Genomic DNA, 27,249 nt, shown 5'->3' on the forward strand with positions numbered 1-27,249 from the left:
AATTTCCATTTTTTTAAGTCACCAAGTTTGTGGTGATCTGTTATAGCATGGGAAACAAATTCTGTAGAAATGAGGGGAAATAAAGAGGATGAAAGAAGTATGATTCTTTATTTTAAAAAAAAATCAAGTGGTAATTCCAACCCTTAGAGAACTAGAAATGAAATCAGGAGCTATTATCCACCACCTGTCGTTTACCTATAACTTCTAGGTATCCTATCTGCTGTCCTGGAACAGACCTTATTGCAGTCATGAGGAAGTGGCTGACTGTGCCTTCCTTTCGTGACCCAGTCTCTAAAATGCTCTAATGCATAATCACCTCAGCTCTCTGAACTCCCTACACTCCAGGTGCCCGTACACTCTCTCACTTCCTCTTGTGAAATCATATTTTAAGGACTCTTCATCTCTGTGTTACAAACTGAAAGAAAACCATACATGATTAATAAATATAACAATCAAGCTAATAGTTTTACCTTTGGACCTTGTCTTCCTGGATATCCTGGTAATCCTGGCACACCAAGTTTCCCCTAAAGTTAAAAACAATAATAATAACAAATTCTAAGTCGAATTCAGTTTAAATAATAATTTGTCATTTTTCTAGAATTTAAAAACACATATTGGCACACTTGAAAGGAAGATTTGCAAGTTTTTACTGTATTTTTATTTTCTTTATATTTATTAATTTGAATAGGAAAAAATGTTGCTAATGCTAAAATTAATGCTTGCTAACTTAACCTCTGTTGTCTAAGTGACAGAGGCTTCTTCGGGGACATAGAACCCTGAGTAAAGAGAATTCTAGGACTCTTGGTGAATTAAGGAATATGACTACAAACACATAAGTTTTATCAATATTAAATACTATATAAAGTTAGTGATGTAGTTAGAAGTACATCTAGATCTTATCATTCCAACTAACGTTAATCTTTTTGATAAAATAATTTCATTCTTCATTGGAAATACAAAGCAAGCAATCATAAGTTATTTAACTTTTTTTCACTGAGTAAGTAAAGTTTAAATAACTATACAAAGAAATTTGAACCAAATTTTTGAGCAAAGTTTCTTCTTTTATTCAAGTATTTGAATAAATCTGGGTTGATAAATGCACTAAATGTTGAGAGATATAGTTAAATGATAATAATTTTTATGGAGTGTTAATTTCTACAAGTGGGAACTTTAATGTACAACTATTTTGTTCCAGTGCAAATGGTAAAATACAATGAAGTCCAAGATGTGTAACAAATACCAATAAGTTTAAAATGCTACATTAACATTAAAATGCTGAACAAAGCATTAACTTAAAAACACAAGTAGAGAGACAATTATTAAGTGAATTGAATAAAATATATTTGTGAAATTTTACTGTTGCTCATTTTCCTTAAGATCTTAGGAAAGCACACTTCATACATAAAATATTATTTATCAAAGTCTTAAAACATTAGCAAGCAGACAGTATCATTATTTCCCACATATATTTAAACAAAATAATAAAAACAAAAATAAGCCCAAATTACTATATTTCACATTAAAAGATGAGAAGGACTTTCTGAACAAAAATAAATATTTTACTGGATGAAGCAAGGCAAGAAATTAGGAATATAGTTTATGACCTTTCATTGAAGATTGAACTAAAGAGTAGTCTGATTCAAGATCAATATGGCATAGGTAAGCAGTCTTCAGATGGAAAATATTCAAACAAGCCTTAAGAAGCATACTTACAATGATGTCGTGGATACATTAAGTGATCATAGCTTGTTTTATGCCACTGATTTCAAAGTTAATGAAATTCTCTAATTATGATCACAAAACTTTTGTGGTCTATGTTAATTACTACATTAGAATATGAACTCATTCATTTTAGAGTCATTTGAAAATAAATCCAGACAGAAAATTTGTATTTTCAGCATGGATAGGCAACTTCAATAAAAGGGAAAATAATAATGAAATGTTAAAGATGAATTGCAGGGTAAAGTCCTGAGGCCCCAGAATAGTTTGTGGGATTATTTACATGGAATAGAGTAGCACTGAAAAGAGGAAGGTTCTAGAGTAGCCTAAACCATTAGCAAGTGAGCACTTCAAGTGCGAGGGTCATAGGCCTTGTAAGCCCTTGTTCCCCAACATCATTTTTTCCTTCTGTTGCCTAAACACAAGGACATATTCATCAGTGCACAAACGGCAACTGGGAGTGTGAAACTGCAGAAGAACTGCATCTACTTTAGATGATTCATAATGACACAAGGAAATGATTTTTTATTTGTCTGGTCACAATTCCTATATAATCTTTACATATTTTCCTTCTGGGACAGGATGGTGAGGGGCAGAGATGACAGTTTTCTTAAGTAGAATGGAATTTCCATATTTTATAGAAAAATGGCATGCTCAGTTTCAAAAAACTGGAGAATAATCATATATTACAAAAGGAAATCATTTGATTTATATCACCAAAAGACATCTATTATATATATTTTCCTTTGGTGTACATAATCAGATAACACTTGTCATAGATATTTCTAGTTTCTTCTTAATTTAACTTCAGATTCATCATAAGATGTTTACAGTATCACTAAACATCTTATGAAGGCACATTTTTAATGCTGCCTAACATTACATCTAAATATAAATGTAATGGTTGCAATATTTTTTGACATAATGCCTACATCCCAGTGACTCTTAAAGCAATGAATATTAATATTATCTGGGGATGTTTTCAAACATAGGGATGCCTGGGTTAACTCCAGATTAAAATGAAAAGCTCGTTTAGCTCAGCCTGAGCATCAGTATTTTTTAAAACACTTACTCTATAAAAAAAAATGTATGTTTATGTGAAAAGAATAGAAAATGGACATTTTCATCTGAAGGCCAAGGACGATTCTGCTTGTTCTAAAATGATAGGTAGACCACCTTTGATTTATTCTTTCATCCTTCATTAATCACAGTCAAATTCTCAGCCTCCAATATAGAAGAGTTTTAAGAGTGCCTGATGGGGAGCAGAATAGGCTAGAAAAGAAGGAAGAGTGAAAGAGAATAAATGTGCCCATCTCAGGATTATACTTCTAAGTAATATATGGATGTGCTTAAAATTTAATAAAATCCTTTAGATTTATGTCATGAGTGATTAAAAATACCCCAAAGTGACAACGAAGCATCATGTGCAAGAGGACCTATGAATTTAACATTGTTCACTAACCTTCTCTCCTGCTTGACCAGAAGGACCAGGGTCTCCAGTTGGGCCAGCTCGACCTTTGGGGCCTTCAGGGCCATCTTCTCCTCTTGGACCCACTTGACCAACTTCTCCCTGAAACACAGAGAGAACATTCTTGTAGTTAAAGTATTTTGGAGATTGAATTGCAGAGATTATAGTCGATCAAAAAGTTATATTCTTCAACTCTTGGTTTGTTTACTCATGTATTATATATGATAAAGCAGCTTGAAAGTGTTTGACTTCATCAATGTTTTCATTAATAAATAAATAACTGAATATAGTTTCACATTTGAAAACCTAGAGAAGCTCAATGCTACCATGTATCACATTAATTTTAATACATTGTGTTGCAGAAAGACAGAGAGAGGGAAAAAAAAGAATCAAGATGAGCTAGTACAGGGTGGCAGAATATGCCACCCCAAAATATGCCCCTTTAGCATAAGGATTATTTTGAGCTGAAAGCTATTGAGAAGAAGCAGGTACACAAAAAAAATTCTTTACCCACCATTTACTCACTTAAAAACAGGACATAAATTTGCAAAGGTATCTTTCCTCCCCTATCTACCAGAAATGACCAGAATTAATCACTAGAGACAACTAGACCCTCACCATTCCGGAGTCAGAAGCAGGCACCAGAACCATTCACACAACGAACTTCACCACTAGCCTTTTCTACCATTAGTTTCCTGTATATCTGCCTTCCCACAATTTACAGCACTAGAAACTCAAAGTCCCCTTCCTTTGTCTTGTCACTGCTCAAAATTTATTGTTTCTTTGCTAAGAAGCTATAGAAGCCCAAGTTCTAACCACTCATCTGGTTACTCATCCCTGACCTCCCATGTGCAATCGTGTTATGCAGGCTAGCAAATTTATGTTTGCTTTTCTCTTAGTAATCTGCCTTGTGCAGTTTAACTTTACAGGATTACAGCCTGAGAACCTAGCAGGGTAGTAGGAAAAAGAATTTTTCCTGCCAAATGATAGCAACATTGGAAAACAACTAAAATGTCTCCATTTTAGACCTGATTTTCACATTTCAGGTATTAGGAGCTGCAAAGTGTAAATTATCACCCGCACATACATTTTAGAAAAATCAATATTCTATACAGAGTTTTTTGCTTAAATTTATTAGAGACTATTATGCTAGTTATAAAGTAAATCTTCCTAATAAAACATTTAATTAACTTTAGGTGACACAATTTTGTTTTTGAGATACTCATTAACAGAAAAACAGTGTACCATTTTTACACTCAAAAATTCAAGATAATTAAATAATGAAAACTCATGAAACTTGCAGATTTACTTTCCAGACAGCATAGCTCACTATATATGGATAACATTTAGCACAAATCTATTGAATTAATTATATTAATCAATTTGATCATTTTAGAAAATATCTATAAACAATAACACCATATATATAACATATAATATGCTAAGAATAATGTATATATAAAACTATGTCTATGTATACATGTTATAGGACACAGAGAGATTTAATATAATATCTGACAGATGATACCATTTTATCTCCACAAAAATTAAAACACCTATTCTTCATATAAAAGTAGAACTGAAAAATATCTTAGATAATACATTTTATTTATCCTATGTTCGCAATTATTTAACTTAGGAATAAATACACGCACATACATAAATGTTTGTAGTAGTGCAAATTTTCTTTTTACTTACTCTGTCACCTTTGAGACCCATGTCACCTTTGAATCCTGGGAATCCATCTTCACCCTAAAATAAGTAATAAAACAAGTGTTAATCAGTGGTTTGGATGAAAGTAAAATATGGCTATCTAAATATGAATACTGATAAGTAAGGAAAATTGTTCTGAGAAATGTGAATCTTAGTTGTGAAACCTCCTCTTCCCTATTTTAACCCTTTATCTCCAGTATCCTTCTATTTTCCCATAATTAATGCCTTTAAGTTACTGGAAAACTTTTTCACAGATGTGTCCATTAAATCTTCCCCTTCATATGGGGGAAATAACCATTCTCTTATAACAACATGTAGCCTTTATTATTTGAACAAAGAAAAAGTAAAAATTTAATTATTTTAACTTTGGATTGAAAGAACTCTGGAATACCAGGTCAGAGGTCTTTATCCTTAATTTACAATATATAACTAATAATTTTATGCCATGCATTTTGTCTCCTGTGCTTTAAATAAATGTCTTCTGGCTCAACTTGCTCTCTATATTACAACCTCTCTTCAGGTGAAGAATAAGCAAATTACTATTTTCTTTCATAATTAGAGATTACTTATTGTCACATCATGTGCACAAACCAATGATGCTGCAAACTGGGCAGCCTTTAGCAAAGAGAGAAGAAATTTTGACTATGGAAATATTTATGTCTAGGCTTTTAACAAGTAAGCTTCATTACTATCTCTTAATTTCAAGAAAAAATTTAAATTCCTAAGGAATACTTATTCATGTATTCAATAGCATTAATTGAGCAATTACTCTCTTCTGAGAACCTTGGAGTACTTTGAAGTTTTTGTTTTACCAATACATTTTACCAATATTGAAGTTAAAACATTTGCATTAATTTTAGTACAGATGGAGTAGGATGAGTGTTTACAGTAGAAAAACATGATGATGATGTGCTGTGCTGGTGCTGGTGGTGGTCCTGGCGAAGAAAGGAGTGGACTGGAGAGGATGTGAGGAGGCAGTTGGTATCTTAACTAGTAGTTGGAGAAGGGATATGACTTGCAGAGTTTCAGAAAAAGACATGTCAGGCCGAGAATGAGAACAGAGCTAGGAAGACTGGCACCTACACTTCCATATCCTGCTGCCAAAATGACCTCTACAAAATACAAAACTGATCACATCAATTTTTACTGTAAAATACCTTGATGATTCCAAGTTAAATATAAGCTGCCACTTACCCTCCCCTTCCCAACACGATCTAGCCCTTGTTCACCTCTGTAGTCTTATCTTTGGTCTTAAATCTCCCCTCTACTCACACCCAACACCCTGGGACTGAATTTTTGAAAAACTGAATTACCTGTATTTCTATTTCTAATTCTTGCATCGGTGAACCACCTATACAGACACACAGATCTGCAAATCCTTCACCTTCTCTGTCTATGTGATGACACGTTACTCTTCTTTCAGGACTTAGTTCGTGATTCTGCTATGAAATTTTCCATAACCTCAATAATTCCCCCCCTTAAAATTAACTGCCTTGTCCTGTGTGCTCACTGAACATTTATTACTGTAACAAAACATTCTCTACTTAGTAAATCAAAGGTCTCTTTCTTTCTACTAAATGGTAAGAAACAAGAATCATACCTAATTAACCTCTAGATCTCCAGTGCCTAGTGCATTTTGACCCTCAGTAATCGTGATATTTAATAAACATTTACCTAATGACATTTGGACTCGGCCATGCCTTAGTGTCAGTTTGGTATGTTAGTAAGGTATGTGAGGGTCCAGAAAATGTCAGATTGTTATGGATACATGAGACTGAGACCTGGGAAAGGAATCCAGCCTGGTATTCTACCTACATCTAAGAATTCTACCAGGTCTAAAAGTTTCCTTTAAGACAAAATCATGATATTTTCAACATTCTGACCATAAAATAGCCTTGTGGAGCTAGGATTCTCTCTGCATGAATGCAGTCGGGCAATAGCAGGGGCTTTAAAGTTGAAAATGACCACTTAACTTCCTATTGACTAGTGTCTCCGTTACCTTCTCCCTAGAGAGAAAAGTAATTACACAGTTGCCAAGTTTAGTTTAAAAAATACGGAATTCTATGTCTAAAATCAGTAACAGTTTTTCTGGATTTTTTTCAGGGAAAATTGTTTTTAAACAGTGAACATAATAGATTAGATGCTTTTTCTGTCAAAACTGTGTTTTTCAATACATTAACCATTAAAAAATTTAATTAGATGACTTAAGTTATTAAGTATATCCTTACAAGAAGTGACTTTAAAAAAAAAAAAAAACAAATGGCACTTCCAAGTTACTAAGTTTTCAAGTCCTAAAATGATCAGGTCTGAATTAATACTTTATAAAAGGAAATAAATTTTGGAAAAAGTGTAAAAGAAGAATTCACGTATATCACTTGGTTAATTGGGTTACATTGCTTTAGGTCTAAGGAACAATCTTTATTTCCTCCTCATTAATACTTTTCCTTTGCATGCAGTATCACTTATGAAGACCTCCCTCTCCCCTAATTAATTCATGGTACTTCTAACTTTCATATTTTGCATTTCATTTCAATTTATGAAAATTGAGAATTTCAGTGGAGAAAAAAGGCTTATAACTCCTCCAACAGGCTTATAACTGGATATTCTACAACCCCTATAACAATTCCATGCATAAGGCCAAGACTATAATTTACAAAAGTTAAACATATGTAAGAAAAAAAAGGGATGAAGGACTGATTTTGTTTATGACATATCTTTGCTTCTGTTTTATAATTCAGTCTTCACCCCAGGATGTAAGAACATATATATTTTTAAAGTTTCCAGGATACAGAGTACAAAATTAGACTTGTGTTATCTGGTATATAAGTAGTCACTCAGTATATTTGGGAAATGGAATATCTGTTGAATAAATTTAAATTTTTATAAAATAGATACATAGCAATTAAAATCACCTAAATAAATTGTTTTTTACCTTTTCACCTTTAGAGCCCTTGAGACCTCTGACACCATCTGCTCCCTATGGAATAAATTAGAAGGATTAAATGACTACAATATTTTACAATTAAATTAAATAATGTGGGAAAAAATCAAATAACATTTACCTTTACTCCTCGGGGACCAGGGTAGCCAATAGGCCCCTGTGGGCCAGGAGGACCCTGAAAAAGACCCATTGCCATTTAAACACATAAAACAATGAATATGCCACTCATTCACATACCATAATTTTACCAAAACAACTCTAAGAATATGATATTTTTCTACTTTTGGTAAAAATTTCTTGGGTAGTTTATCATTTGTTTCTAAAGTCAGATATGATTAACAGATCATATAATAAGCCCTACCTACTTCAAACTTATTATATCACATGTTCATGCTGAAAATAAGATAAATATTATGAATATGTGAAATAATATAAGTAATATATAATTAGCAACTAATTTTCTAAATATGAAATAAACTGTTCTCAGTGTCTACAATGAACAATTATAGATTTCTAACCAAAAACTGGTATAAATTTGTAGCATTCACATCATCAAGAACATGATCAAAATTATATATTTTCCACATCTGGCTTCATTTCACTAGTCTACCTAAAGGAAAACATGATTTCCATCTAAATGTTAGCAAAATTCCTTTTGAAAATAAAGACATATTACAGACAATAACTATTTTCAGAAACTTATTTTCTAATATTCATATCCTTAAATGATCACATATATATTTATATAAATCAGAGAAATTTATGTATACATATACATACATATATATGTGTATATATGTGTATGTATATATATATATATATAAAATCAGAGAAATTAACAAAGTAAGGCATTTTCTCTAAAATATAGTGTGACAGAACATTTAAATGGATAGTTTGTAACATACCAGAGAACCCTTTTCTCCAGACTGGCCTTCTTTTCCAGGGTGACCCTATATTTACCAAAAGTATATACTGGTGAGATACAAAATTAATGGTAGTTTATACTATGAAAGTATTCCTTTTTTTCAATCTGTTAAGGTTTTACTCTTTATGTTTCAAAATGTATTGAACATTCTGCATTAGTATATATGGCTTTAAATAACACTGGAAACTGTGGCATTTGGAAGGAAACATAATAAGCTTATATGGGATAGATGTAAGTTTCATCAACTGCATAACATTTTTGAGAGAGCTTGGGAAAAACACATAAAACATTTTAGCAATTCAACCCAGTCTCAGAATCTTACATAAAGGTGTTTCAATCTAACTTTTATTTTGCATATTGATCAAATAATCACATGCGTATCTTCAAAAACAACTGAGATATGTGGATGGGACATTTTAAAACACAGCAACATCATAAATACTAATGATGTCAATAATCAAGTATTGAGAGTCAGTAAATAAAAATGTACAGCTCCGTAACAATTATACTCAATAAAGACAAGTAGCGGCAGAATGAAGATCTGTGTACCCTAGCTCTGAGTTTGGAGAGAAATAGAAGCATAAATAACAAATGTCTCAAAACAACAACTGTGGAGATTATTACATAACTACATTATTTATTACTATGTGATAAGATAAAATAAATTGCTATATTTCTAGAAAAGTAAAAAAAAAATTCCTGAAGCAGACGATGTCTGAGGAAACTTATGAATGGTGAGAAATTACACCTGAACTCTCACAAACATGTACTTTGCAAAGGAAGAGAGAATGGAAAAGTGTTTTCTATGAAAAGAAAAGGGTGTAACACAAGGTATAGCAATGGAAAAAGTAGAGCATGCTAAGAAAAAAGTGAGTGGTAGGAAAATAAGAGATTCTGGCCTTGAGTTGTCCAAAGACCCCTGGGAACTTCTCAGAGATTCTGCACTATGGACGTGACATGATGAAATGGCATTTAGAGAGATTAATGTTTAATTACTGGCTCAATTTGCTTTCATTGCTGAATTCATAAAATCACTTCTAAAGCACATATAAAAATCCGTTTTTGAATATAATATGTAGAAATGTTAGTGACAAGGTAACTACGACTTACGGGAGGCCCGTCAGCACCAGGAAGTCCTGCAAGCCCTGGTTTTCCTTGTGGTCCCTAAACAAATAGAGAGAAAGAATATTTTAGTTTAAAAACTGAAAACAATGAAATGTCCGACTTTGTTTATAGGAATATACTGCTATTGAAATTCGTAACTTGAGTCACTGGCTTTTATCCATAAGCAACAAACCTCTAAACTCTTTTTAACATATTATGTAGAAGAAATGGTAAGTAAAGATAAATGAAAACCAAATTTACTATGTCAAAAACATGCTAGTTTTCATCCTGTGTAGTAGTCCTAAATGTGCCTTTTTTAATGAACAAGTTAGTTTTTGCATACTACAATGAACTGAAGCTTATAGAATAAAAAAGGGAAACAATATAGGTCAGAAGTACATTGATTTATATCAGTGATAAAGCAAATATTGGATATTTCCATCAATGATATTAATAAGTGCCATTCAAATAATTACACAGTAACACTGATGAAACCTCAGTGATTATTAAATATATTAAGAAATATGTTATAGATTGACAGTTACAGGACATTAAAAAATACTACTTTGATGTAAAAAGGGCATAATCTAACATGCAACTAACAAATAATAATATAGTATTTATTCAACAGATTAATCTCTGTTTAACCGCAGAGGATTTCAAAAGTCATTTGATCTGACCATTGCTAAGGTTGGAACATGGTAAAAATGACTATTGCAAGAAGTAGACCCTTCAAAGGGAACAAATTGGCTTTCTGCTGAGAATAGCTAACTTTATCAACTCCCCAGAGCCCAAGACATTATTGCTTACTGGTCAAGTTATTAGCAACAATTAAAAGGGCAAGAATTTATCAGCAAGTCTAGATGCGGGACGTAGGAGGATTTTTCCATTCTCAGTCTTTACGGAAAGTGCTGTATTCATGTGTATGAAGAGCACAGAGTTTAACAAGAAAGCCTCGCTTAAATCACTATGGAACAACACAAGAAATTAAAGATAACTGTTAAATTGAACAACTTAGACTTTATAACAGAGTTTAATTGCATCTCATTTACAGGATTTAAAAGTTCAATTCCCTTTGCCACTCTGCCAAATCATATTCAGTCAAGTAATCTAACATTATGAGGTAACTATTATAAATCCCTGTTTTTTATGGCAGTATTTTGTCTTATACTTAAATTACTCTTGCTCTCAGAAAAAAAACAGTGTTATTTCTTCAAAACAAAACGTAGAGTACAAATGCAGAACTATTCCACTAATTATTCTTTTCAGCAGGTGTGATATTTCTATGATAATGCCCTTCTGTGTAATATACTATATGGATTTTTTATTGTTGCTATATATTTAAGGATAGATTAGAAATACCAAAACTCTTGTACAATAAGATGACTTTTTAATGAAGTTAAAATCAATCCATCTGTATTAGAATGGAAGCTCCAGGACAGCACAATGTTTTGTCTGCTTTCCTAACTGCTTTTTGCTTCCCTACAGGAAGGGAAATAAAGTTAAATGAATAAATGTCATACTTTTTAGATTTTAATGAAATAGTTAAAATTTACCATGTTTCTATGCACTATATTAAGCAATATATAACACATATTATATACATTTACATATATAGCACCCATTTTAAGTCTCAAGCAATTCCATGAAATAATCAATGTTAATATAATATGTGACAGAGTTGCAGTATAAATGACCCAGATCTGAAGCCACGTCTTCAAAGTTCTTGCCTTTAACTAATATTTATCTTGTGTCTTGCTATTTCTTATTTAGCTCATAGAGTTATACAGCACCATTTGTTTTCTGTAAAGCAATTAATATATGAGTGATGTAAATTCTGAAATCATAAATTAAATCACAGGACATAATCAGTATATTTGGTTATCAACATGTCAGCAAAGCAATATAACGGTCAACCATTTTAGTTAATTAACTCAAACTTTATAAAATATTTTATCACAAATATAATAAAAGCACAGGCTACAATAACTTTGGACAAAAATATAAAAGTTATTGGGAATTAAAAATATATGACATTACTTTAATTATATTTAATTGTGGGATTATACCACAATCCAACTGAAAACACCATTCACCAAGTTTTGAGAGGCAATGATCTTAGGCCAGAATGAACAGGACACAGTATACCATAAAAAAACATAATATAAAGCTAAAATAAAATGTATACCACAGATGCAACATAAATAAAACACATTTCCCTTATGTTCTGGAGTTCCTTTCTCCTTTTGATGGAAGGAAACTGACTTTGGACTCAAGAGTGGGATATGTTCAAAGCAGAGAAAGAAGTAGCTTGTGCTTAAGACAGCACTCTTTCTACCGCAAGACGTGTAGTGAATCAGAGCCTGTGTTTCACCTGTGGCTCAGCAAAGGGAATCCAGAAATACTAACTTTCCTTAACCGCAAATTCGTCTTAGGAATTTAGTGTGTAGGTGATAAAATTATCGTAGAAAATGTAATAGGTTCATTTAATCATATAGAAAACACGCAAGGAAAAATTATTTTAAAGGCCCCTTATACACAAATTCTTACATATTAATAAGTAACTCAATTAGAATATTACCAAAGGATTTGAAAATATAATTTACCAAAGAATATGTAGAAAAGGCCACTAAGCATTTAAAAGGTGCTCAACATCACTAGTGATTAGGAAAATTCAAATTAATGCCACAGTAAGATACTATTTCATACCAACGAGAAAGACCATAAGCAAAAAAAAAGAAACAAGAACACATATTTGTGAGAATCTGGAGAAACTAGAATCTTCATAAATTGCAGATAGGAAGGAAATTTGGTACAACTACTTTGAAAAATAGTTTAGAAACTTCTTTAAATGTTAAATATAAATTTGTGTATAATCCAGCAATTCTAAGTATCTACCAAAAATAGATGAAAACATATCTACACAAATACCTTCTTGCAAATCTTCATAGCAGTACTATTCATAATAGCTGAAAAGTGTACATAACTCACATGTCCCTCAACTGCTGACTAAGTAAACAAAATGTGGTATATTCAATCAAAGGAATACTATTTGGCAATAAAAAGGAGCAAAGTACTGATATATTCCACAACATGAATAAACCTCAAAAACATTATGCCAAATAAAAGAAGCCAGACACAAATGTCACATGGTATAGTCACTCATATGATTAAATTCACATATTCAACTCATTCATATGTCTTATTCATATGAGACGTTCAGAAAAGAAAAATCTATAAAGATAGAAAGGAACCAACAGCTGCCAAGGTCTGTGGGTGGGATGGGAGGACAAATTAACACAAGGTTTCCTTCTGGGGTGGGACATATATTCTAAAAATGTGATTGTGGCAAAATTCTGGACACTGACTAAAAACCATTGACTTATACACTTAAAATGAGTGAATCTGTATGGTATAAAATTAACCCCAATAAAGCTAATTTTAAAAAAATCATATATTCATAGAAATCAACAAAAATAAGATAAGAAGTATACGAGAAAGAACTAGCTAACACTGTTCTGTAACTGTAGGGGACAGGAAATATTTCTTAGGGAATCTGTCAGAGAAGATAGGAAAAAAAGACATCTCTTTAATTAAAGATGTATTCTTGCTTTGATCCAGACATTGAGTTATTAACAAGAACATCATTTGCCATTTATACATGAGAAATGGTGGCAATGATAACATCACAATTTCCCTTAATTAGATCTTGCTAGGAGCCCTTTGTCACAAGTAAGCCTAATTACATTTTTTAAATAATGAGAAATTAAAGGAGAACCAAAATAAAGAGAAAACAGTCACTCATACCAGTACATTTCTGAAATGAATAGAGCTGAGACCATCACATTTGGAAACTCTACAAATGGAAACTGTGAAATCTTATCATTGACAGTTCAGAGATGTATGAATGACTTCTGCTCACACTTTACTTTCATGATTTAACTCCAGGTTAATTCTTTATATGCTGAGCCATCTAGATATCTTATCAAAAATGGCAGGTCTTATACCTGCCTAAGGCTGCCAACCCAAGCCTGTATATGAGACATTACTGGAACAACAGAGTAACTTACTTTTTCCCCAGGAGGACCAATAGGACCTTGTGGACCAGGAAGACCCTATTTTGAAAGAATATATTTCAAATGTAAGGAATCACATCATATGAATATACTCTTAAAATAGTAAATAATTAGCCCTCTATTTTACATGAAATGAGTTATGAGACTCAAATATATTCCCCCACACCCCATTCCCCAGAAAGTTTTGGAACACTGTCAGTTTTACACAAGCTGCTCTTTTGGCAACAGGAATGTCATATGATCCTATTCAGAACCCTCCTGCAGGTGTGGCTATTCGTCCTGGCATTCCACGAACACTGAATAACTCAGTTCTCTCTAGGAAGAAAGAGGCCCCTGCAAATTTGCTCAAATTTTTTTTTAATTAAAAAAAAAAAGAATAATTTTCCTACATTCACAGTGTAAACAGTTAGCCCCACATAGAAAGTTTTGAGGCTGTCAATTTTCTTGTAAAAAGATATCGCCTTACCCCATAATCTCAAAAAAGCTGTGACGGCTTAGACTTACTTGAGGTCCTGGATTCCCCTGCTGACCTGGTGGTCCAGGCTCCCCTTGGGGACCCTGCCATAGGAAAATATAAAGCGTCTTTAATAGAACTATTTTACATAATGGATTTTTTTCTTCTCAATTGAAAAACAGTCCCCAAATCAGGTTTCTGTATAGAAAATTTGGAAAATTTTGCAAAATATTAATGCTAGCAGAAGCTAATGCATTTGGCAAAACATTGTGAGAAATGTTAATTTTAGATTTAGCAACAAAGGTGGTTTGTAGGTACTTAGATTGCAGAAATGAGTTACCTTATGGACATTTTCTACATACCATGTTCCCTTTTGGTCCTGGGGGGCCATCCACACCTGCAATACCCTTTAGTGAAGAAAAAAATACGCATAGGTGTTTACAAGTTTAGATGCTGTAACAGAAAATTAATAAGGCAGATCTTAATAGTGTGACAACCATTAGCCTAGGGTGACTAAAAATCATTTTAGAATTTAACGAAAATGAGGAAAAAAGCAAATCTATATTCCCCACTCCATGTCCATGGAGACGAGCTAGCTGCATTTTCCACTGTGTGTGGGGAATTTCACATGAAACAGTAAAACAGATAAACTAAAAGGAAAGAAGCAGGTGGAGTGGGGAATCAGTTAACCGACAGGCAGCATCATTCAGTCCTAGAACAGAGCGGTAAACACTTGGCTGTCTACTGAAAGCTCACAGCCTCTCAGCTTTGAAAAGTCTGGCAACAGCCTTCCCTAGAAAATCTTGACTGTTTTCAGCAATACATACAGGCTGCCCTATAGGTCCTGGAGTTCCCCTTGGTCCCAGCAAACCTCGTGGACCCTAGGAGGAAAAGAAAAACACAGTCTCATAAGAAATGCCTTCAAAACACACCTCTTTCTTTAAAGAAATTTTAATGTAATGTTTAGATTAAAAATATTTGTTCATCTTCTTTTAAAACACTAAAAGTTTTGTTTAAAATACTATCTTCATATGACACAAATACTTAGCACTTATACTGACCCAAAGGTCAAAATGAATAAGTGAGTCTTTAACCAGAAACTGTATCTTTGATTCTATAAATTTACATATGAATCACTCGGAAAATTTTAAAAATAGGAGATATTTTAATGCTTTAAATAAGTCACTTCTGTGTCATTTCCCAATTAGAATGGCAACACTGAATCTTATTATAAATACTCTTATTCAATCAGATAGACTACACAAATAAAAGAGTCCTGATTCTCATTTATTTCACATTTAGGTAGATTCCATCCTGAGAGAATATTTTACTGAGAAAAAGAAACAAACAGCTAGATAACTATATAAACAGATTAGAGAAACCACTTTTTTGATTTTTAAAATTATTATTATTTAAACAGTCGACTTCTCTTCTTCATCCCCCTCCTCCATCTGTTCCTTCTTCAGAAAAGTCAGTACAATGATTTACTGTCTCTCATATTCACTTAAGCCACTATGCCTTTGAGTTGACAGGCTCTATAATGTCGCAAGCCAGGACTAAAATTAGGAAGCCTGCTTCTAGTTTGGTTCTTTGATTAACTAGCTTTGGGTAAACTTTCCCAATTTAGTTTCCTCAGCTGTAAAATTCAGTGGAAAAAATGATAAAATCTAGCACATCTTATAGTTATATCTGGTATATACTAAGCATCTCATTTTTTTGTTTCTACTGGTAATAAGATTAAATTATCCTAAACACACAAATAGATTCTGGAACTACTGATGGTATAAAGAATTGAAATAAAACAAAAAAAAACAGCAACAAAAACTAGGTAAGGTTTTTTGACCGACAAGATGTTATTGCCCACATTTTTTTCTCTTAATTGTCTAAGACTTTCTCAATAACAAAAAAAGAGCCCTAGGTGTCACTTTTTAGGTTCCTTTTTTTTTTTTTTTAACGTAACAACTACCTGGTTAGCATAGGTAAGATTGCAATAGTCACCTGAGTTTATTATTGATTTTGTATATGTAACACCAATTATTATTCCTCCAAAACAGGATATTATATAAAAAATAAAGAAACTTGCTTACAGCTTCACCTGGAAGACCCCTTGGTCCTATTTCTCCATCTTCTCCCTGTCGTTGACAAAATGAACGGGACAGTGATACAATCAGACAGTGTAACATTTCAACACAATTTTGTTCTAAGTTTTAAGTTTAAATATTTCTTAAAGGAAATAAAATTTAATATACCCTCATTCCATCTTCACCAGGAGGACCGGGAGGACCTTGGGGACCTCGTTCACCCTATTAAATAAATCCAAATATAATTACAATATGAAATAAAGCAGTATATTTAGAAGTCTATCCTACAGTTATCCTACCAAATATAACAGAACATTTAGCAGAAAAAACTTATGCTTTATTCTCCCTTCTCAGAAAACTTCAGAGATGAATCAATTTTACATTAACCGACTTTACATATTATTATGCTAGGGAAAATGTTCTCTCAACCTAAAAAAGGTTTAAATAAAATACCCCAAATAATTTTCAGACATTTAATTATTAGAAACTAAACCATTTAGAAAAGCATTTTGCTGAAGATTGTCCTAAACATGGATATACTTTGATGATTTTTATTTAATTAAAAAATTTTATGCTTCTAAAATAATTCATATTACATCAGAAGAACTTTAAAAGACTAAAGAAAATTTGGATTTAATAGAAACAAAATTATATATTTCTCTTGACATGTGGTAGGCATGTACTAAATTTCTTATTAAATATCCATAGGGTTCTCTTTTTTTTCTTTTTTTTTTTCATATTCTTCAATTTTTCTAAAAGTTGTCCTACCTTCATTCTCAATTTCTGCAGAAGAAAAATGTGAAGATCCAAAGCTGATCTTTTTTTTGAAAGACCACTTCTTTGCTCAACTTCCCACTAAAAATATTGACTGGGTTGCTGTCCAGCATCGTGTTTTGTTTAACTTTAGCCAGTTATAAACTCTTGCATTGAACTGAAAATTCATATTATCACAAAGAAATAGCCTGTGGTGTCTCTGTCTACTAGAACAATCTAATTAGTATAATAAAATACAGTACACAGTATATTGTTACATTAATGGCAAACTGCCTACAGGTGTCCTCTTTTGCATATATTTCCACAGACAAAATCTAAGAAGGAAATTGAGGTAATTATCAAAAAAATCATAGGCAAAATTAAATCTCTACACTTGTTCTTCTATAAATATGATAAATATGATATACATGTACATAATGATTCTACCTCTAACTTATGTTTGCATAAAATGAGTATTTTAACATCTAAAAGAAATTAAAGAACTTACATGGGATGTCACATATGTAATTCTACATTTCTTTCTTCAAGTAGATGTAATAATTTAAATGAGTTCACAAATACTTAAATTTTCTTCTTGTTTCTTAAAGTGTATTGATTTGAAATATTTCATAGTATTCCCACATTATCCCTAATAATAAAATAAAAAAGGGACAGAATCGTATATCTTACCCTATGACCCTTGTCACCTGGCAGACCTGGAAGTCCATCAAATCCTCGATCCCCCTGCAAAATAAACATCATCCTCATCATCATCATCATCATCATCATCATCATCATCATCATCATCATCATCTTCACCACACTCCCAGGCTAACTCCATACTGTAATTTCAATGTGAAATTTTCTTTCCTATCAGGAAACTTTATTTTAAAATATGAAATTTTCAGAGGTGAACTGAGATATGAGATCTGAATATATAAACGTATGAGATGAGCTCCTGACCTTCGCCCCGGGTTCTCCGGGCATTCCTCGTCCTCCATCAGCACCTGGACGACCCTGATAATACCAAGAATATGACTAAGCGAAAGGGATTTCAACTCACACAAAGTAAAAGAAAGTAAAATAATTGACAATTTCAGATGCCCTCAAAATACACAACTAACACCAACCATACCCTTTTTCCAGGTTTTCCTGTTGGACCTGGAGGACCTTGGACACCACGAGGGCCCTGTATGAAAACATCATAATTAACTCATTTTATAGAATTATTAATCAATGAATTCAATCACATTAAGAGAAATGGTTTTAGAAATTTATATCTTCTTAGCTTAACCTTGATCATTTCAGCACCAGAAAATGATTTCTTATGTAAAAATCCAGACAAAGCGGAAGACAAGAGAATCAATTTTTCTAAATGGCATCTTGCCAAAAAGGTCATTATTATTTTATGAAGTTTATATAGGCATGTGATTACATTTAAACAAAATGAATACAAAGTGATATGTTAAACTTTAAAAAAACTCCTCCATTACTCATTTAATTCTCGAAACCTTGGCGTTTGACTGAAAACACTCTTAAACATCCATTTCATTCCTCTTCTCTTTCCAACCGCTTTGTCTTCATCTTTCCCTTTATTTTTTGGAGATTCTCTCCTAAGATATTTTTTCTTTTATAACAGGTATCATATTGGATTATAATTGTCTCCTTTTCCGTAGTTGAATCTCCCATTAAATTGCTGACTATAGCGGTTTTGGACTAAATCTGTCTTTTTTGCATCATACTAATACAATTTATAGCATTGTGCCTGTACATGTTTCTTTCAATCGTCTACAAAATGCTGGAGGATGACTTGGCAACCCCTAATGCACATTACTGACTAGAACCATGCTGTATCAGGTTAACGTTTAAAGATTCTCAGTATCTTTCTCTCTTGAGGCAGTAGAATACAGTGTTACATCAATATTTAATATAACGTGTGAATTGATATACATGTTTTTTAAAATAAAATTACACAGCTAATAATAGATCAAATGTAGTTCCAGTATAAAGATTATATGATCTATTTAATTCACTATACCCTTTTTTAAGTTAAAAAGTATGTATATAATGAGTGTGGTAGAAACTGGAAGACGCATTTGAAATTACAAATAATTCCTATGATTGTTGTGAAATGTTGATTATGGAAATATGAAATTAAGGTCGTCTAATGATTAAAGGCTAAAGTAATATAGCTTTTAAAAAATTTTGTAGCAAGGAAAACTTTATCCTATACCTCAGCTGGAAGGCAAAAGACAATAAGAACAGGACAAGTCTTGTTAGTTTTTAATGAAAATGACTGTTCATTTGATATTGCATCTCTTTGGATTTGAGGAGTTAAAGAAAACTGCAAAGTCCATGAAGAGTACTGCAGCATGTTTTCAGACGTCTACTTTGTAAAGAGGTGAGTTTGATCCAAAAGTTTACAAGCTTTGCAAATGATTAAACTCCCTAACTTTTTAAGTATCAATACATCGTTATCTTTACACACCCATGTAAGGGAATACTACTCAGCCACCAAAAGGAATAAACTGTTGATTCACTCATCAACTACAATGAATCCCAAAGGCATTATGGTGAGAAAGAAGCCAGTCTCAAAAGATTACATAATGTATGATTCCATTTACCAGGTATTCTTGAAAACATAAAACTTAATGATGAAAAACAGATCAGTGGTTGTCAGGTATTAGGGTAGGAGGAAAATATGACTCTAAAGTTGTACCAAGAAATTATTCAGGGTTTTAGAACTGCTCTCTACCCTGATGACTGTGGTGGTGGTTATGAAGAATACAGAAAGGTGTTCAAATTCAATTTTACATTATAATATTGTTAAAATAAAACTAATTTAAAAAAAAGTTGAATGGACACTTGAGAGATCCTACAGCCCAATCTGAATGTATATGCTTTGAATATATCAGAAGCATTTTCATTAAAAATGAGTGTATTTTAAAAATAATCACAGTTTGCTTTTCTGTTTTCTAAAATGAGTGTATTTCATAATGTGCTTATAGTGGATGTCTCTATCTACTTATTACCCATCAAAGGAAAACTAATACTTTTAATTGGGCACCATGTAAATATAATCTAGTATCTTTTTAAAAATTTCAGCTCAGATGTCCTCAATTTCTCTTAATTTCCTTAGCTCTACAGAAGGTTGAAAGTTAGCTTCTTTGAGGTATATTAAATATCCTTTCTGAGGTTTGCTAGATTTACTTTCCATAGAAAACATCCTAGGCTTGGGGCAGGGCCACTGTAGGTATAGTTGTAATTGTAGCTATGCAATTGTATAACAATATAAAATATACAACATGCTGCTCTGTACAATCTCAAGCCAATTTAACATTCTGAAGACCTATTACTATCAAGATGTTCCCATCCTAGCTTATTATCTTCTTTTAATAATGTTTAAATTAATCAAGTGATTGGCAGCCAACTGGCCATTAGAGGTTTTTCAATTAAAGAGCTTAAACATAATGTAATTTCTTTACTCATAAAACAGATGGCAGATACTTCAATTCCCATAAGAGATAAAATAAAATCAAAAATAAAAGAAGTGAAATAAATTAATTTTTACCTGAGGACCTGGATCACCAGCCTCACCTTTGGCCCCAGAGGAACCAGGCCCCCCCTGTAGAGAAAAAGTAAACATATAATGATTTAATTTTATCATTCCCTAACCACTTTTCACTTCAAGTAAACATTATTCAAATTACATTTCATCAAATAGTATGATTTTATTAATTAATACAAAAATTTTTCAAGTCCTTTTACATCTCATCTCAGACTCTGATTGTGTTCCAGTATGTGAGCTATATTTAAAAGTTAATATTTTGCTGATAACTACAAAAAAGCCAATTTCGTGAAACCACTTTGAAATGTTCTTTAATGTGTGTGCCATCAGAGCACTTACGATGATACACAGGCATTATTTATCATTACACTGGGGTGGAGTACTGAGGAAACACATTTTTATGGAATTGGGTACACACTGAATCCATTTATACAACTTGGCAAAATGTTCATGCTTTTATACTCAGAAGTTTCTCAGACACTGAATTCTATAGCAATAAAATGTCAAGAACAGATGCTGATGTTGTCATTATCATTGTCCTGAAATAATGTCAAAGCATTTTTTCCTAGATTGGTCTTTTTCCTCAGGAGAAGTCCTTATGACAAACATCTCTTACAAACATTTATATAACTCAAAAAGTGCAACAAAAACCTGGAACATTAGCTGGAAAAAATATAAAATTACGTTATAAAAGTGTTGTGAGTCTTAAAAATAAATACTAGGCCATTCACTCTCCTAAAAAGCTTTAGAACATTAAAATTGAACATGGTGATAATAGTTACTTCATGCTGAAGAAGGATACTTTGTGTGTTTCAGAAGTTTCTAATTTATTTAAATCAATACAGATTCAATTAAACAGTGCATTGAATCAAAGTACAAAAAGATTAAAATTATGCTGTCTGAAAATGCTAGATATCTAGAGCCTCCTGGTGGCTCCAAAGTAAAATAACTATTAATACAACTCCCCAAAAACATGGCAAGCAAGTGACACGAATATTCCAATCTTGAAAATTATAAGAACGATGACTCTCAAGCTTCTCATTAAGAATTCTTACAACTAAATTTCTTCAAGAGAGAAACTGGGGTTCTACATTAAATCAGATTATAAATCACAGAACTGAATGCAATTAAAAGTCAATTTATTTTTAATTAATTTACTATATTATATCTTCTGTATATAAACACTATCTACTCAACAGATTATAATTACTTTGCCCAAACACTTATTCTAAAAACCGTCATGCAATAATTGACAGTAACAGAATAGGGAAAAGAATAGTTTCTATGTTTCCTGCATATTTTATAATATAGATCTCCTTTCATTTATAAAAACAAATGGAAAAAATAATTGAATAAAAGAGTTTTTCATTGGAACAATGCACATATTTATGTCTTAAAATATTGTTTCTCTTTTAAACCTTGATACATAAAATACTTTTGGAATTTAGAATTAAGATTTTTGAAGGTCTGTAATAATTTGATGTTCTGGAGCAAAGGATAATAGAAGAGAAAATGGTGTAAACAATATGGATTTTTTTGTCAATATCTACCATTAATATTTTTAGGAAGCTAAAACTTTCTATAAAAAAGACTTAAGCAGTAAAATCAATTCATCTTGGATTGAGAATCTGTACATGGTTGTTAATGATTTCTCATTGCCAACATGCTATGGTTGTCTGACCCTTAATGACTGGTGAAAACAGGAACCGCTTAATGTAACATGCTTTCTTTGGTTCTGCTCATCACTGCACTTACCCTCTACAGATCCACTAGTCTTGAGTCTGTCAGGATGATAAGTAAGGAAATTCCTTTGGAAAATACCACTTTAGAGACCCTAGACCGACATTTTTAAATTAAGCAATAGGCAGTGTTTCCCAAACATGCTTGACCATAAGAATCAGTCTGCTGCACTGATTAAAAATATAATTTGCCAGTTCCAATCCCGACTCTGCATCAGCAGAGTCTTCAGTTGAAGGCCCCAGGAACTTTCACTTTTAATAAAATATACAGGTAATTCTTCTGCCAGCAAATTTACAAAGCACTAGCATACTGTTGACTTTCCTCAGTCATGTAACTTTGTTATTACTAACAAGCAATTAAATATTAACTCTATTTCTTCCTTTGTTAAATGGCATGAAATCTTCCGTGTTCCTGCTTATGTTTTGAGAGGCAGAACAGTAAAACTACAAAGAAAATACGTAATAAGGCATTTAGAAACATGCATAATTTAATTCTGTGGAACATACTGCCAGAACACATGCCACATGAGCTCATATGATTGAGTGTAAAGCCCTTCAAAATATATAAAATATCATAAAACTTCAAGATTGAATTAAGAAAACTATCAATTTATGTAAAAGTACATAAAAACTCGAATAAACTTGAAGAAAGCTACTTATCATCCTAATAAGATCAGTAAAACAGATTAAATAATTAGAAGACTATTTACTTGATTCAAGCTTGAATAAAATAGTTTTGCTGTGTCTACTAAGTAAATGAAAGGTAAAATTTTAATGTTCAGAGTAATAATTTCTGTAAATACCATTATTTTAATAAAGCATGTTGAGCATATAAGATCACATGAAATCTCAGTACAGCATTTTATATCAAAAACACATAATTAAAATAGAAATTATTTTTTTAATTCTAAAAATCAATGAGAACTCAAGTTGGAATCCTACAGTGCTCTTTTCTCTTAGGAAAAAAATATGACTTCATAAGAATCTGTGTTTTTGTGAACTGCTACATTGCTCATCATTTGGTAAGTTTCAAAATACCTGAAATGTTTAAAAATATATAGAATATAATAGCTGATCAGCAAGCTAGTAAGGAAAAATAAAACAATTATTTTCCAAAAGTCTCTAAAAGACAAAATAATTGCTCTAATCTCTGAAGCACCATGGAATACTGGAGGCAGCTTACAGTTTAAGCCAAGTCTCCTAAGATTATGGAATAATTTTCAGTGGCCTCAAATATTTTTTCTTTTTTAGTAGAAATTCTGCTTAGCATAAAATTAAGTTTCAAGAATTTACTGTAAAACTGAACTTTAGTAACTGTAACTATTATGTAAATAAATTATATTTATAGTTTGAAAAGTTAATAGTTTTGCAATGGAAATAAAATCAAGCATAAGTAGGTATTATGTCCCTTACTTTCACCAGCGAGAGATATGGACAATGCCTGACCAAAGTTGCACAAGAAACTACTACTACGGGAATTTAAGCATACATTATGTTATTAGGTAACCTACCACAGGACCCGGTCTTCCAGTTAGACCCATTGGGCCAGGTGGACCTCTCAGAGCAATCTAGAAAATAAAATACAGCAAATTCAGATGAATGTCCTCCTGGATGAGCACATTAAACCACAATATTCATTTGCACATGTTACCCTCAAGTAACAGACGATCAACACAGGTATAATAGCTGCATACTAGAAAGAGTGCCTGATTACTGAAGAATCACAAGTTTCTAGAATGACAAATGACCTAATAAGTATCAGACATTTTTTAAACTGTTGTAACTTACACACACTCTTGTAGCCTATACATTATGATTTAGTCAATGATAAAAGTTAAAATAGATTTTACAATAAGAAACTTCATGTATGACAATTTTTCTACTCTAAAGTGCACTCAGAATAATGTATAGACGTCTCTTAAATAGGTGGGTGCAGTTCTCATTGAAAATAATTTCAGATGTGAACAATTTGAGGTGCTTTAAATAAAAATTTTCTAGCAATATTCTGGGAAAAACTATGACAATTCAAGCCAGATAACAAAAAGCAAAATTGATCAGAAAGTGTTAGGATAATACATTTCTTTTAATAAATCTCAAATTTAATGCTTTATAGAAAAATACACTTATTTTGTAGAATCCTAGGCATGATAGACTGATTACATGCACTATTGACACTGAATATTAGAAATGTGAAATTAGCATACTTGAAAAGCTGGAACAAGTAGAGTGCAAAGAATAAATATTTGACAGATGTTAAATTAGTTTGGTGTGCTATTTTTGAATATTAGTGATTCCAAAAGATGAATACTTAGATCATCACAACAGATACCAAAAATAATATTGTAACAGAAATAATACGTAAAATCATATTAGAAAAGTGCATGAGATGAAAACGATAGAATCTCCAAAATTTCACTACTGACTCACCATGAGATTTTTGACAATATACTTCTTAATCCTTGAGATTAAATATCTGAAAAATTGGAATTATAATGCTTGCTACCTATGTCCAAGTAGGTTAAAAGGACTAATAAAATTAGGAATTCAATGGCCTCATAAAATATTTAAGCTCGAATAGTTACCTAAAATTTGTTCAAAGTAGGCATCATTAGTAAACTGATTTAAAGATTTTTAAATTTCTATTATCCCAAGGTCTAATAAACAAATATTTAAATTTTTCATTGTCTTTATACATGATGTAACCAAACATTGGTATCTTTTCAAATTAATAGACTAACATTTTCAGATAATTTATGCAATCATAAACTTATGATAATAAATAAAACGTTATCACCCAAATGATTTATATCACTTAGAAAGCGGGTACCCATATCCATACCACCTGTAAGTCCTTTATTTCCTTTTTCCTTAAAAAAAAAGGCCATTCTATGAATAAAAGTATTATATGATTTTCAACTCTCTCCTGGTCCATTATTTTGGTTTCCTTATCTTAATCACAATGGAGTTAATATAAAAAAACATAATTATATGTTTAATAAGTAGGTAGACAGTGGAAGTTTTCAACTGACAAAGAATTACAAACTGAATGGATCTGGTAGAAAAAAATTATAGATTTAATGATTAGCGCTTAGAATACATATTTGAACTTTGCTTTCCTATATAAGAATGCCTAAGAAATTTAATTTTCTGGATTATTTGGGATATCATGACTAATCTAGAAGATTAGGTAGAAAAACTTATTTTAAACTTTATCCTTTTACTTTATTCATTGATCATAGACATATGCTTTAGCAGGGAAAACTGGATGTAAAAGATAAAGAGTGCTACATATAAATCCACGAATACTTCTTGGGAAAAAAATGAGAAAATTTGTACATCATGGTTTGTGTGTTTTTGCCAGAATTACATACAGCAATACTGCAAGGGCCAGTCTTTTAACTTTAACATTCAATTAAAGAAAATATTCCTACTGGAAAATAGATATTATCTTAGCACTTTCTCCATCTAAGTTCAATATACTATTCAGAACTATTTTGTTCTTAACAGGAGCATCCTCCAGACACACACACACACATGCGCGCGCACGCGCGCGTACACTCACACAATGTGACACAGAAGCAGGTTACGGGAACCCATCTTTACCCTTTCTTACCCGAGCCTGCTGAAGAATGGCCTGGGCCTGAGCCTCCTGAGCAGAGATGGTTGGTCCTTTGGAACCATCGCCACCATAACGAAACTAAGAAAAGATAGTAACATCCAGAAGCTCAAAATCAGACTTGGTCAAATAGGTGCCTTAATTACTAGAGTAAAAACTGCTTACTTAAAATGGCAGAATTTTACAAAAGTCCAAGGTAACTTCATCATGCATCGTGATACTTAGATTTCATTTTTTTAATTTTCTCTGTCCATTATGGACATTCTCTAGACCATGCTCTACCACTTGAAGAGACTAGGTTCAAATTCCATAATTCTTGAAAACTCTGGAATAAGCCATTATCCATTTTCCCACCTGCACAGATGACACCCATTCTATTCACTCATTTGTAAAACTTCTACATGCACTAAGTTTAGTAGTGGTTACAGGCCAACTGCTATTTTGTTATGCAAAATTTTTGGAATCTCTATGAACACAGAGGAAATCTTCCTTGAGATAGTTTCATTTTGTTTACCTTTTCTTAGGTAATTATCCTAGGAAACTGATCCTTAATGTTTCCTCCCATAAAATTCTAAAACTTTTTAATTTTAACTCAAAATGCAGCATGAGTAAATTTCCCACTCTATATTATTATTACTTGAAATTTCATTACATTTAAATAGATAAACTCAGTTTCTCCCCAAAGATCTTGGACAACTTTAAGAAGCAATCTTAAGGTAAAGCAAATAATATTTGAGCAATGAATAATGATGCTATAGATATGTTATTTAAAAAGTATCAACTATTGTCTACATAGTAGTGAATACTATAGATATTTTAAGTTAAATAACACATGAAATGTATAAAATCATATGACTATGATTAAAGTACATAATTTAAAATATTAAGAAAATCTTTTAAGATTTGTCATCAAAAATATAATGAAATATTGAAGGCTTAGTTCTACTGCAGAGATTAATATTTACCAGAATTTTGTTTCAATAAAATTCAGTAAAATGTACCATAATTTCTGAATTATGCTTGACTTCAAGTATCTCTACCTCATACCATGGTTTTCTGATTGATCTGTAATATGGTTCAACAATATTTTTC

At 31.9% G+C, this 27,249-nt stretch overlaps 1 protein-coding gene across 6 annotated transcripts in view; it reads right to left on the reverse strand.

Annotated features, from left to right (window-relative positions):
• The window catches only part of COL11A1 (collagen type XI alpha 1 chain), a 491,382-nt gene that overhangs the window by 96,433 nt on the left and 367,700 nt on the right, over positions 1–27,249 (reverse strand). For all 6 annotated transcript variants that reach the window (XM_074370060.1, XM_074370058.1, XM_074370057.1 and 3 more), the window contains 19 exons: positions 26,155–26,238; positions 24,053–24,109; positions 20,806–20,859; positions 18,370–18,423; positions 18,198–18,251; positions 17,925–17,978; positions 16,650–16,703; positions 16,488–16,532; positions 15,228–15,281; positions 14,763–14,807; positions 14,451–14,504; positions 13,941–13,985; positions 9,877–9,930; positions 8,747–8,791; positions 7,963–8,016; positions 7,833–7,877; positions 4,886–4,939; positions 3,182–3,289; positions 471–524 (listed from right to left, as the gene is read on the reverse strand). In XM_074370060.1, coding sequence (XP_074226161.1) covers positions 471–524; positions 3,182–3,289; positions 4,886–4,939; positions 7,833–7,877; positions 7,963–8,016; positions 8,747–8,791; positions 9,877–9,930; positions 13,941–13,985; positions 14,451–14,504; positions 14,763–14,807; positions 15,228–15,281; positions 16,488–16,532; positions 16,650–16,703; positions 17,925–17,978; positions 18,198–18,251; positions 18,370–18,423; positions 20,806–20,859; positions 24,053–24,109; positions 26,155–26,238 — 1,068 coding nt within the window. The remainder of the gene's footprint in view (positions 1–470; positions 525–3,181; positions 3,290–4,885; positions 4,940–7,832; positions 7,878–7,962; positions 8,017–8,746; positions 8,792–9,876; positions 9,931–13,940; positions 13,986–14,450; positions 14,505–14,762; positions 14,808–15,227; positions 15,282–16,487; positions 16,533–16,649; positions 16,704–17,924; positions 17,979–18,197; positions 18,252–18,369; positions 18,424–20,805; positions 20,860–24,052; positions 24,110–26,154; positions 26,239–27,249) is intronic.

This window comes from Camelus bactrianus, chromosome 9 (assembly GCF_048773025.1).
Source record: "Camelus bactrianus isolate YW-2024 breed Bactrian camel chromosome 9, ASM4877302v1, whole genome shotgun sequence".
Taxonomy (NCBI): domain Eukaryota; kingdom Metazoa; phylum Chordata; class Mammalia; order Artiodactyla; family Camelidae; genus Camelus; species Camelus bactrianus.